The 14288-nt window shown below is 29.6% G+C and overlaps 1 protein-coding gene across 3 annotated transcripts; it reads left to right on the forward strand.

Annotated features, from left to right (window-relative positions):
• The first annotated feature begins 219 nt into the window (after positions 1-219).
• Positions 220-10188, forward strand: Dnaaf6 (Dynein axonemal assembly factor 6). Of its 3 annotated transcripts, none has more exons than XR_015039793.1 (3): positions 220-1560; positions 5863-5940; positions 9728-9762. XR_015039793.1 is itself a non-coding variant. In XM_085811832.1 (3 exons), the coding sequence occupies exons 1-3, from the start codon at positions 1243-1245 to the stop codon at positions 9736-9738; spliced, it is 372 nt and encodes a 123-aa protein (XP_085667958.1). In that variant the 5' UTR covers positions 220-1242; the 3' UTR covers positions 9739-9870. The 3 variants fall into 3 exon arrangements, 2 of the variants coding, with proteins under 2 accessions (XP_085667958.1, XP_085667957.1); XM_085811832.1 differs by having other exon boundaries at positions 5898-5940; positions 9728-9870; XM_085811831.1 differs by lacking the exon at positions 5863-5940 and having other exon boundaries at positions 239-1560; positions 9728-10188.
• The last annotated feature ends 4100 nt before the right edge of the window (positions 10189-14288 follow it).

Below are 14288 nucleotides of genomic sequence, written 5' to 3' on the forward strand. Positions count from 1 at the left end.
TGAATATTATTTCATTCAGTCGTTCTCGCCTTTAAATTAAATCTGACTCATTCTATAACACTTGAAAAGAAATATTTTTAAATAAGCAATTGCATTTTCTTGCTTAAGCCAAACTTTATTTGCTTACACACTTAAATGAAAACATTATTCTAATCTTTCTTACTGTTGCCAAACTACAAAAACAAAACTCTGTCTAAAAAGAAACACAAAAGCTGTTGAATATCGTTAACAATCATGGAGCTCGCAACAATAATAAAACAAATTCCAAATTTGAAATTTGAACTTTCAAATGCCCATATTGGCAGTAGGATTACATCATTCAAAATTGGTTGACTCTAGTTACCGTTGTTTTATCACAATGTGAGAAACTAATGCAGGGCTCTAACATTTGGTGGCGACAATTTGAAAAGTGATTCGACGCAAAATGCCAAAACGAAAACAATAGTCCTTCAGGAACAAAGCCCCTTTGGACTAATAAAGGTCAGATGTTTAGACACTGCCTCCGCTATCGTTACGCGCGTTGGTTGATATATATATATATATATATATATACTTGGCGTATATATACTTGGCGTTTATATATATATATATATATATATATATATATATATATATATATATATAAACGCCAAGTAGCAGGAAAAGCCTGGTTCATGTTTCCTAGTTACGGTTGCTAAGCTGTTGTTTTCCGAGTTCTGTTGGCAAAGAAACACTATCAGCAGTAGCGTAACAAACTGAAAAATTTCTTTCAATTTCCCTATTGTTCGTTTCTTCTTTTATGGAATACACATAAAAAAGAAAAAGATTTGTGCTTTTAATGAAAAAAAAAAAGGATTTCTGAATATAAGCTACAAAATCATCATTTTAGGAGTATATTTGTTGTACTTCCGTAGTGCTGCTTTTTTTGTTTTTAGTTGCATTAAGTATCAGAATCGATTGCTACAGCTATGTTAAATAAAAACAGAATACTTATATAATCAGGATTAAATATTATGATGATATGTGCTGATAGTTTAATTATTGTTTGAAAGAAATTTAAGTTTTCATTACTCTGCATTTTCTTCCTATCTTTGTATTTGCTTCGGTGTTATGAAAAATAAAATAACATGTTAGGCAAGCGTCATTGATGGGTATCTGTATTTAAAAGTACTTCAGAAATAAGAGCAGTAACTTTTATACCAACTATTTGGTTTTAGTTCCAAATCTTATATAGCTAAAAATATTTAGATTCATACTTGTGAAATGGACTGTAGAAAATCTGACATTAAAAATTTAGTAAGTCTGTTGAATCTCGGTGATACAGATTCTGAAGATGAAGAATGTAAAGCTGGAACTAACATGCATAAGAAGAATCCACATTCTGTGGCATATGATATTCATAATTTAAAAAATTATGGAGAAGAAACATCTAAAGATAATGACATTTCTAAACAATCAAAAAACATTTGGTCTGATGATGAAGTACTAGATGATGATTATGACGAAGCTCAGACAAAAGAAAGGCCTGAATATGTAATGGTTTATCAACAAGATGTGACTGCTGATGATGTATTCTTACAGGTTCGTTTTAGTTCTTTTTTTTTCCTTCCATAAAAGATGATTCTTACTGTAAATCCATTAAAAATATGTAAACCACTTGAATTTAAAAAGCTTTTTTATCGTTCTTTTTTTAGGTGTGATAGATAATTTCCTGTAAAACATTCTGCATTTAATCTAAAAACATCATAAAATAAAACTTTATGCCTTGAAATTTAAACTGTTTACGAATAAAAATCTGTTATTTAAAGCTATGTGATCTAACAACAAGCTATCATTTAGTAAATTACAAATGAAATAAAAACAATAATCAAACTAAGTTTATTTAGTATGATTTGAAGGTTACAGGTTAAAAAGAAAGTCTTACTTAATGTAAAATTATAGCTGCTTCTGATGGATTACAGTACAGGGTGTCCAGGAAAGAAATGGTGAGAAAGAATTTATCTGAAATCAGTGTGTTTATTGCATTGCAATTTATATATCTGGAAAGAAGCATTCAAAATGTTTTGTTTGCTGAAAGACTTTGCAGAGCAGATCTGACCTTTTTAGAATTTGTGTGCCTGAGTTACGGAGACTACAGAATCAACTTGCACTAGTGATGCTTTTAAATGTATGGTATGAGATAAAATACCACCTAACCCAGCATTTTCAAACTTTTCCACTTTTAAAAATTAAAATGTTCTGTGGACCATCTTACTCTTATCCCCTTTGAAAGAAATTTTTTTATCATATGTTGCAAACAGTTACTGATAACATTTTGTATATTTCCAGGGCTGTCATCTTTGCCCATGGTACTATTTGAATAGGTTTCATCACAGACACAAAAACAACTCATTTTTTTAAACTTAAATTAATTAAAATTCATTTTATATTGGTATTAAATAATTAAGCTAACAGTAGAAAATTTATATTCATTTATAATAATTATTATCTTAGCAGCTGGGTGTTGTAAGTAGTTGAGCAACCACCATACTGTGATCTAAATATTGATACTCATATTAGATGGAATTGCCTACCAATTCTTGCATAGCTGTTTAATGTTTTGATGTATGAAGCACCATAGTCACAGTACTTGAAATCTCTCTTTTATAGCTAAGACTAGAATGGAAAATTTGTAGGTAAGATAACCGATAATAAAACTTATAAAATATCAATCTTAGGAAAAAGTGATAGATGATTGCCATGTCTGATTTCTAAACTTGATTTTCAGCTATACTATGGTATACGCAGTATATTAATTTGAATTTTATGTTTTGTCTTGTTTTAGAAATCTAGGAGGACCACTTTTAGTCTGTTGATCACAGACTAAGAAACGCTGGCCCAGATATATATTTAATATATATAAATTATAAATGGCACTTACATAGAGGTATTCAAACTTTTCGTATTTTTTCCCAGATATAGAAACCACGATGCGAAAAACATCTCTTCGCTTGCCATGAATTACAGCACTTAAAAAAAAAAGTGTAAAAAAAATCCAGTACTTACGTATGATCCCATCGATCGAGAAAGGTGATTACCATCAAACCATAAAAGTTGCTTGAGATCCCGTCAAAGTTGTATCAAACATTTCTGTGTGATTCTCAAGGAACTAATGGCACTTTATTTAACAAATAGTCAGTGTTCGACTTGCGTCATTTTTATGCTTTATGAAATGACTTTTATTGTTTTGTAAGGCACTCTGACTTTACAGAAAACTCTGCTTAGAATGCTATAAGTACAAACTTCCTGGAGATAACTATTCGGGTGAAGTTGAGAGTCAGTTGCCCCTTGATATGGTGTCAAATTCTGGCAATAACTTTGTTTTTCTGGTAGCCCTGACATAGCTGTTGCCCCGTAGTGTTATGGCATCTTAACATGACTTATTTTGGTACTGTTCCATTAGAGCAGCATCAGTTAAAAATGTGCCATGCTTTTTTGCTGTTAATTCTTCCCAAGTATTAAATTATAAAATAATAATAGAGTTCAAAAGCATAAAAAAAATTCTGTAAAAAGTATTTTTTTTTTTTTAAATTTCTTTAAGAGTAAATTTTTCTTTTTAATTTTGTAACTTAGAATATTCTACACATAAATAAAAAATATCAAAACAAAATAAAATGCAATCTAAACAGGTGGCATAAAATTATAAATATTATTCAATATTTCAGAAAAAAATTGAATTTTTGAATATAGTCAACAGCACATAAATTCTATTAAATATGATTCTAAATGGTAGCAAGCAGTCCCTTCCTGATGCTTATTTCTCCATTTAGCATTGCCCCACAGTTTGGGTATGGCATCAAGTTTCAGAGTCTACAAAATTATAGCTTTGATTAACAGTGAAATGTTCATACCCACCATTTCTTAGTTCTTGTTGCTTATATCCTTTCCAGCAGTTTGAAAATATAATGCTGCCATCCGTGATATTTTCTTGAATGGCAGTCATCAATGTCGTAGCAGAATGATCAGAACGGAGACCAGAAAACACTTTTTGCTTTCCTGACATAAATCCCCAAATACCCATTGTTCAAGAAGAATATGTCCAACGTTGTTTTTCCTTCTTGTAAAAAGACTTTCATCTATTTCTATGATTTTGTTGGCTCTACAAATTTTAATTCAGTTACGAGACATCAAACTATTTGTGCATACCTCCTTCAAGTAGTTATTCTAATCTACTATCGTATTATGACTCATTTCTAAGTGAAGTTTGCAAAATTCAATCAACATGAGTTCTTGACACCACAGGTAGATGAAACGAACGGCATTGAGACACAGGCCTTCAAACCATGTTTTGGTTCTTAATCCTTTTTTTTCACAGCAAGAACATACATAACAATGCCATATAGAAGCTTTGTTTAAGTCAAAAGGTAACAGATGATTCTGAAAACAAAGTCCATTGCTATGAATTATTCTTTTATCCTGAAGAATCTTATGGCAGCCTCTTCATCACTGGTAACTGCCAAATTTCATAACCATCGTACTAAAAAAAATGGCAAAATATGGGGGGGGGGAAACAGTGATGATATTTTAAACAAAAACTAGAAATCTCGAGTCACGATATTTTAAATGTAAATAAAAAATATTCAAAATAACAAGCGAAGCTATTTCAAATGAAAACTAGAATTCTCGAGCCACGATATTTCAAATGTTAAATTCTCAAGCCAAGATATTTGCCGTGGTTGTTGCCGCGATGCCACTCTAACAGAATTTTACCCTTATTCCTTTCAATCTGATTACTTTTGCATTATTTTATGCAATATTTCTTTATTTCCAATTTTGAAATTAGAGTCTTTCATATATTTTATATGTGTTTTTAGGTGACACAGAATAATTTTTTAAAAACTTGAAATGTTTATATAATTCAAATTTGAGTGTATATTATTAATATTCTAGCTTATGTAAATCAAATTTAGCATTTATAATTCAAATTTTACTTTTACAATTTATATTTTGGTACATATTTTACTGTATTGCACCTCGTGATTCAAAATAGCAGAAATTTTGCGAAAAGCCTTGTTTTCAGTGCCATCCATCTTGAAAATACTGCCTTTTGGCACTGTTTCTGGCATCAAGGAAAAAAAAAAAAAAAAAAAAAAAAAAAAAAAATCACCACAAAACAGGGGGTACAAGACTATTGTTCCAATCTATTAGTGTTTTGTCGGCAATATTCAGCTGACCATATCCTATTTACACATACTTTTTTATCATAAGGATTACATAATTTTGAAAATAATTTGCTGCTTACTGTCTGTAGAAGGCAGGTCCCAAGTTTTAGTCATTTTTTTCAAAATGCAAGGGAAAAACACAATGACAATTTATTTATGTCTTTGTTCATAAAAACACAATGTGGCTTATCAAGAAACAGTTGATTCATCAAGTGAAAGTGCAAATGTTATCAGTGTGTTGTTACATCATACTTACCCATAACTGGTGCTAAATTGCACTGCTTGGGGATAGTTTTGCAGTTGACAGGATAAAATGTAAGTTACAAAAATTCAAGTTTTGCAATGACCATGAATTTTGTTGGGCCTGGATTAATTATTAAGCAATATAACCATGTAATTAAGGTTAAAATAACATGCCAGATAATGATTATTGGAGAAATTAAACAATGAAAATCAGCGTAATGTTTGTAAATTTTGCAAGACTCGTTTTTATAGTTTAAATACAGCTGTCTAAATGCATTTGCACTTAGACAGCTGAAAAGGATGTTCTGTATTTAAACTACTGAAACTAGACCTGCAAAATTTACAAACATTACGCTGATTCTTGTTTAACTTCTCCAATAATATAAGCATGCGTTTATTGAGTAACGAGGTGGAAAATGTATAACAGAATCTTTTTCAGGGAAAATTATGAAACGTCCCTTCCTCTATTTTTAGATCAATGAAGTTAAAGAAAGTGAAAATTGGAGCCTTCTTATTGGTATCAATTGATTTTTTATCTAGTTTTTTTGCTTTTGAGAAGCAGATTTTTATGATATTTTCTTTTCATTGGAGTATGTATCAGGAACAAATAAATAAATTTGTAGAGAAAAAACATAACATGCAAAATACAGACCTCAGGAAAAACATGTAGAGTTTAGGATTAAAGAGAAAAGCCCTAATCTGAGATTTCATATAAAATTTTATTTTAAATTTCATGTGAAATTTGCACTGATTTAAAGTTTCTTTATCAAAATTATTAATATATTATGTTTTTAAGAAATGAATAAATGAATTGTTAAGTTACAGACAAACAATATAATAGGTAAGCATACAAAAAGAAATCGCACTGATATTACATTATTATTTATTTCACAAATATGAAATAGTCAATAATTTTCCAAAATAAATATAAGCCCTTTTAATTACATAAAAAAGGGGGGGGGAGTTCACTATCTAATTTTAAAAACTACATTTGTATTGAAAGTTTCACAAACAAAATTGTTTGGCTGCATAAATTTTACAAAATATATACATGCTAAAATTTTTCTTCTCTTGGGCTTAGTTTCTCTAACTACCTAATACTCTTCTTTCCATCAACTCTAATTGTTCGGTAATAATAAGGTAATACTATGGCTGATTAATGTGATTGATAAAACTGGTGATAGAAGTCATCAAAAATAAATAAAATTCTAATTTGTTAGAATTTGCACCTTACTATTTTAATTTCTGCAAAATCATTTATTTATTCCTTAGACATTCTCACTCATCTGAACTTTAATCTTAAACTCATATGCAGCTGCATCACATGCATATCTCTATTTATACCACTATCGTTTTCATCAGTTTTTTCCCAGACATTCTATATAATTCATAATGAAGTTCAGCATACTAGAGGAACTGGATTCAGCTACAACATTTGAAACTCAAATTTGCGTAGGAATTAATTTATCATGAGACTGGAAATAATCACTTAACGATTTTACATTTTCTCACAGTCTAACCTTGGCTATACAAATGAAAATGAAATATCTGAGCTTCAGTCTGAAGAAATGTCACAGTTGGTACAATCAATCATTGTAATCTGAAGATGCCTATTTACATTCTTAACTTACTCTTTGTATCAGATAGTTTATATCTTCTACAATGAGGTCATTTTTGTATTTAATGTCAGAAGTAGACAAGATGAAATGAAAATTTTAAAAATATAAGATGAGTTCCAATGCTTTTCCATGTTATTGAAAATAATGCACAGCAACTTCTCCCATATAATGGGAAATTCTAAATTTCAATCCCTTTTCCGTACTCAATTAATGATTGTAAATTATATTCGAAAACCTATGTGAGGAAAACTAAGCATAAAATATACCTCAGAATCTTTTTGCTTAGCAAAATATGAAATATGCTGTCTTTGGTGCAAAACTGCTAATTGAAAACATCAGCATTTGCATGGCAGGATAATAAGTAAATATTGATTTTGTTTAATGTATAACACAAATATGCTTGTTTACCCTTTAGAAAATCTTCCAAGACAGCTTTCTCTACAAGCAAACAGTCTTGGTGTTGTTTCCTTAATTCAGTCTTATGTGAATTAATGGAGTTAATATGAAATCTGGTTCATAGATTTCTTTAGTTTCTAATTTTATTTTAGCTGACTAAAAGTCTTCAGAAAATTTAAAAAAAAATTACAAAATATCCTAATTATAATGCATTTTTTTGTCACTATTACTAATAATTTTTTTCAGTTTTTTATATTGATAGCTATTTTACAAGTTATGATCTTTAGCATGATTTATTTATTTACTTTGTACAGTCAAAAGTCTTTAATCCGGACCTCAAAGCTACAAACTTTCTACGCATGCGCATAATACCTTTATGCATGCACGTTTAATGTATAACAGATGGTATAAGCTAAGCTAAAATTATCTAATTATATATTTCAGTTAATGTTGCAGATTGCGTTGTTCCTTAATCTTTGAATTGGATCCGGCTTATTATTTTTTGCAGACTGTTAGAGCAATTTTATAAAAGTAAGCTTGAACTTTCAATTATGTCAAATAGAATTTCTGATTCTGGAGCTGTCAAAGGATCTAAAAAGCGAAAGCATGTTTCGATGTCCATCAAACAAAAAGTGGAATTGCTGCAAAAAATGGATAGAGGCGTGAAGAAAGTGACAGAGAGATTAGTGAAAACGAAAAAATTTCGATTAACAAATTAGTTGGTATTCTCGACACAGCAATTACAGGACTTGAACAGCGAAACTTTGTAACTGAACAAGAAATTATGTCTGTTTATAGAATTAAAGAGAAAGTATTAGCACATAAAACGAAGCAACTTACATTGAAAGAAATGTTTAATAAAGTAAACAAATAAATATTAAGCTTTTTTTTGTAAATTTTGATACCCTTTAGATCATAATTGCTCTTTATTTCATAAATTACGGTTTCATACTTTTTAATTTTATAATTTCTGCATAATTTATAACATCTTACCAGATTTAAACTGATGATCTATAATCCGTAATCGCCAAAGTCCGACGAGGCCGGATTAAAGACTTTTGACTTTATAACATAAGTTATTTTAAATTCGATTTTAATTGACTACAATAACTTAAAAAATGAAAAAATAAATATCTATTCTAGTTTTAAAAGATTTTAGCCTATTTTAACTTTTAAGATGCTTGTGCATTAACTTGGCACAAAATGATTTCATACTGCTTAGAAGCAAGACATGGGATATATTTGTCAAATATTAGTTTTCTAAATCTACAAATAAGATAAATGGCAGAATTCTTGGTACTTCTTGATTATGTGTACCAAGCTAAAAAGTCTTGAAAAAGTACTGACAAGGTAAAAGCAATATGTCCCCAAAATAGGTATGTGACAAAGTCATGACATTGCCAAACATTATTTACGTGATAACTTGATATGCGCATAGCACATGCCTATTTTGGGGAGGGTTTTTGTAACAAATGGCACAGTATTTTTCCTACAATAGAATGCCAGTTTTAAAATATCATGCTTAAATATTCAAATTAAAGAAAGTTTTTAATAAAATAATATACAAAGAAAGTTTTTAATAAAATAATAATATTTATACTTTATGATGCATATAATCTATGCAAATAATTTTTTAAAATTTTGATTGAGTTCTTAAAGTTGGGCAACTTTCAATTTGTTGATAATATCATAATTTGAAAGCTAGTAACCATATCTAGCAGTTTAGTACTAGCATACAGAACTTTAAATCAGCTGGAACCCATTCCTAGTACTTCTTAGTTATTTAAGAAAACTGCAATTTCAGTAGAATCGATAGCGCCATAAATAAGGTAAATATATCTGAATAAAAAGATATACAGTATTAAAAGGAACTGAAAAGTTATTTATATATTTTAATTTTTTTTTTTATCTTTAACATAAATTTCCTTTCAATCTATTTATTTAAATCATTTAATTTTTAATACACATGCATATTGTCATTTATTAATATTTAATTGATAAATATTTAATTGCCATTATGGATTTTTTTTTGTATCTTAGCTGATGACATTTGTATAAGATTAAGATGATTTTATTTTTCTAAATTAATCTGCAGCTAACACACAAGAGCCTTAAATAATTTAATTATTGAATACAGATACATAGAATGTAGAATAGTTATATTTGTATTATATCACTAGTAAAATTAAATTTGTAACAAGAAATTAATAATTGTTTAACTAGATTGATTTATAATAAAGTGACATGTGAATATGTAATAATACGTATTTGTTTTTTCTTTTACTTCAGCTGAGTGGTAAAGGGCCTGGTTCAAACAGTTGTGAGTGTTTATTAATAAAAATTAAATTACCTGAAACCATTTCAAGAAACGATATCACTTTGAAGATTTCTGCTTTGTCCTTGATATGCAAGACAAGGAAATATTACCTTGATTTGGATTTTCCTAGGCATGTTGACCCTTCAAAATGTTCTGCAAAGTGGAATCAATCAAATTATGTTTTGATCATTAGACTTTATTTTGAAGATGAATGTTTATTAGGATAGCAAATATTTTATGTAACATAACCCCCAAGTTTAATAATATGTTTATATTGCAAATGCTTTTCCCAATACTCATATTATATAAAAAAACAGTTCTTATATTTAAAAACATGTTAGAATATTGCATATCCTGACATGTTTTGAAATTTATAAAAATTTGCTTGTTTCAAATTAGTTTTGATTTGATTAAATACTGAAATATGTTAAGATCTGTGTTTAAACTTCATTTGTTGAGCATTAAAATAATATGCTTCATTATGGTTTTTAAAATTTATATAAAATATTAAACTTTCATTAGAAATATATCAAAATTACCTTTTAATGTGTATGAACAATAATAAATTTCTTATACATATGTTTCAATATTTGCATCAGATATAGTTTTTGTAACATGAAATCAGCATTGCACCCTGGGGATAATATCAGTGGATGGTGCCTCAAACACAGCACTCATTCATTTGCCGATCATAAGCACCAAATACTGAATTCAAAATATGTTCTCAAAATTAAATAAATAAATATTTTCATATATATAAGCCTAGAGGTTGTAGAAATGTTTTTGCTGCTGAAGTTTAAAGGTTGGCTTATATATGAGTTCAAATAATTTACATATAATTTGATCATAAAAATGATTAATAATTGAAATAATTGATACTAATTGGAACTTTTTAATTTTTATTTCATCCTAATATACTTAGTTAAATTTCTTGATAATAGTGTCACACTCTGAATTTTCTAGCAGTTCTTGGAAGTCTCTGCTACAGTCAAGTCTGGATGAATGGCACTATTCTCTATTTTATAATTCACATCACTATCATTCATTTCATAGGTAATATCTTTAGATAATTAGATCCAAAAGATGCTAATATAGCATCTTTTGAAAAATCGCTTCCTATTTTTCAAATGGATGAGGCCTTCACCCTCACCTTCAGTTTATCTGATAAGTTAAGCTAAGTCAGATGACCAATTATTTGAACTTTTGGCATTGTATAGCTGGATTTAAAAGGCAGTTCTAAAATTGTCTTACCTACAGGTTTTCAATTTTTTTTAAAAATATTTTTTTTATTTGAAAGCATACACACTCCCCATGCACCACATATGTACAACACGGGGCTTACAGAAGTAAGTCAACTAAAACATTAAAAGATACATGCATAAATAAAATGAAAAAAAGCAGAGAACAGCAGTCTGGACTTACCAAAAACAGATAAGTTCACTAGCCAAGTGACTCAGAACATTTTCAAATAGTTTCTGTAAGCATAATCTAGTTGCCATCAATGTAGGGCATGAGGAAATCAAATGCTCCACATCCTGAGGATTGTTTGGTCTTAGATTAAAACGAAACAAGTAACTTGCAAATTTACCAGGACCAGATAAAAACTGAAACACTTTAAAAATTTATAGAGAGGAAAGACTCAAGTAAGACTCAATATGGTAAATAGAAGGAACGAACATTTTGGTGACTGCAGCATTACAAGATGAAATATATTCCTCATTTGACTTAGCTAAAAGCTTCTTATAATGAAAGGACTTTCAATAGCTCTTTGGAATGCTAATGTTGATAGCACTGGGTAAATTGAATGCATTACAAGATGAAATATATTCCTCATTCCACTTAGCTAAAAGCTTCTTATAATGAAAGGATTTCCAATAGCTCTTTGGAATGTTAATGTCGATAGCAATGGATAAATTTAAGGAATCTTTAGCTAAGAAATCCGCTCTTTCATTTCCATAGAAATTGTGATGAGCATGCACATAAGCAAAATGGATATCAATTCCTCTATTTCTAAGTGAACTTACAGTTAAAAGGGTTTCGATAACTAATTTGTCACAACTGATAATACTGTTCAAAAGTTAAAGAGGATCAGAACAAATAAGGTACCTTAAGGATGTTGTGCTTAAGGTACCTTATTTGTTCGATATCCTTGATCCCTTTGACGACATAATAAATTCACAGAAGTTCTGCTTGAAAAACTGTGCATTCACTTCGTATATGGTGTTTAAATTAACAAACCTCGAAATGGACTTCAAAAAGAACAAAGGCCAACATTGTTGTTCATCTTGCTGCCATCTGTAAAGAAAACCATATAAAAACTCATTTCATTAGTCTTTTTAGAACTGCAGAAATTTATGGCTCTAAAGAGCGGGATGAGGAAGATCAGTGAAGGGGACAATTCCATTTATGCAGTCTTCCACAGTTGCCAATGACTCAAAAATATTATTCTTATATGCAATTTCAAAATCAACAGGCATAACTCATGCCAGAATGAAAGTAGCCTCATAGCTTAAGGTTCTATAACCACTAATAATACAAAGAAGAACTCTCTGTTGAACCTTCTTTGCAAGAATATGTCCCAAAGTACGACAGCCGTACGAAATGAAAGGTACAACACACTGCTTATATATCAGTTTCTTAATATAGTAGCTTACTCCAAAATTATTTCTGGCGATTCAGTGAAAGCCATTAATAATTTTTTCACATTTAGCAGAAAAGAATTCAATGTGTTTTTTCCATGTTAATTTTTGGTCAAGAATGACACCAAGATACTTAAAATTTTCTACAAATTCCAACGAAGAATCATCGAGTACCAAAGAAGCGATATTTTGTTCATCAAACTTTCTAGGAACAACCATAGCTTTACTTTTTGAGGGATTGAAAGTGGGTTTCTGAGAAATCGCCAATTGGAGACAAAATCTAGAACTTCTTGTGCTCTTAAAAGAATGTTATTCAAAGTCTTTTCTTGGAAAATTAAAGTCGTCTGCAAATTCAATTTTTAAACAACTGTCAAGATGACTTAACAGATAATTTATCATGTTCCAGATAGTAGGTCTTGACACAAAACCTTGAGGACAGCCTTTTCCTAGAGAATAAACCTTAGCTTCAGTCCGAAGCTGAAGCTCAGCGGTCCTCCCATTCAAGAAGCTTTTAAGCAGGTTATAGATATTATGTGGTATACCAGCATCTTTTAGAATTTTAAGATAAATCACCACCAAGCATTATCAAAAGCCCCTTTGAAATCCAGGAAAATAAGAGTTGTAGTAAACTTTATTTTCTTTCCACACTGCAAGATATTACAAAGACAATAATGGCATCTTCAGCAGACTTCTGAGGAGTAAACCTGAACTGAGAATCATCATAAAAACATTTCTGTCTCAAATACCAATTTATTCTTTTAATGAAGAGAGTTTCAAGACATTTTCCTAAAGCAGGCAAAAAGACTAATGCATCTAATGTTATCAAGATAAGGAGTTCATATATTTAAGGTTTTAGGAATCAATTTGACCTGCATTTTTGAAAAAGAACAAAGGATTTAATTTTGTGTAAGCCTTTAAAGATTTAATTCAAATACTGAATCTAACATTGAAAGAAACAAAATCTACAGAAATTTGGTAAAAATGATCTCTAATTACATGAAAAATTTCCAAGCCTATTTAGTTAACTTTTAGGAAATATTTTCTAATAAAGAGTTCTACTGTCATGTAGTTGTGAAATAAATATTAAAATTTATTTTCTTCATCATAATTAGTCATTATATCTATATTTAATTTATTCAAAGCTAAACCTTTTGAAGATTTATACATGTATATAATATATATACACTGACAAGCCAAAGCATGACCATCTCCCCATTTTTCAATAAACTTGTCTGAGTGACTTGGAGGGCACATGATTAAGTGGAAATGGTATTTAAGTGCTGCTTGGAGAAGTAAGGAATCTTTCTTGCACTTACTTTCGCGAGTGATAAGAAAGGCTGCTGATCTAAGTGAATTTGATAGAGGGCAAATTGTAATAGTCTCAAGACTCAGAACGAGTATTCCTGAACTGTACAATTGGTAGGTTGTTAACAATCTGTCATCATTAATTTTTATGCAAAGTGGATAAATGGCAAAGAAGGCAGCAGTAGATGCAAAGGTGTGTCATCAAAGAAAAAGGACATCAGAGACTAGCAAAATTGGTGCCACAAATCAGTAAAATTTGCAGGAAAACATGCAATAAAATATTATACTTGAGAAGCCCCCTAGTCAGAAAATGGCTACATACAAAAGTGAATGAGATTAAGTTATAATTATTGTACTAATTATGATTTAAATATTTCATCCAAAAGTTATAACTAGAATACAATTATACAGATACTTTAAAATATGAATCATTTTGTCATCAAATTAAATTATATTCACTTATAAAGAAAACAGTTTGGAAGTGAGAAATTTTTGAAAATACATTGTGTCTTTGCTTGGACTTTTGCACAATGCGCTTGATGTACTTACCATTATTTCATATGGAAGGAATGTCTCAATTGTTTATTGG

This window comes from Stegodyphus dumicola, chromosome 2 (assembly GCF_044657685.1).
Source record: "Stegodyphus dumicola isolate Sdum_Otavi_A_Nest chromosome 2, ASM4465768v1".
Classification (NCBI taxonomy): Eukaryota; Metazoa; Arthropoda; class Arachnida; order Araneae; family Eresidae; genus Stegodyphus; species Stegodyphus dumicola.

Bases quoted from the DNA above. Each gene is read 5' to 3' on its own strand.
- Dnaaf6 (XM_085811831.1), top strand. From the start codon at position 1,243: ATGGACTGTAGAAAATCTGACATTAAAAATTTAGTAAGTCTGTTGAAT. The intron at 1,561-9,727 runs GTTCGTTTTAGT...CTTTTACTTCAG, and splicing joins CTGATGATGTATTCTTACAG to CTGAGTGGTAAAGGGCCTGG.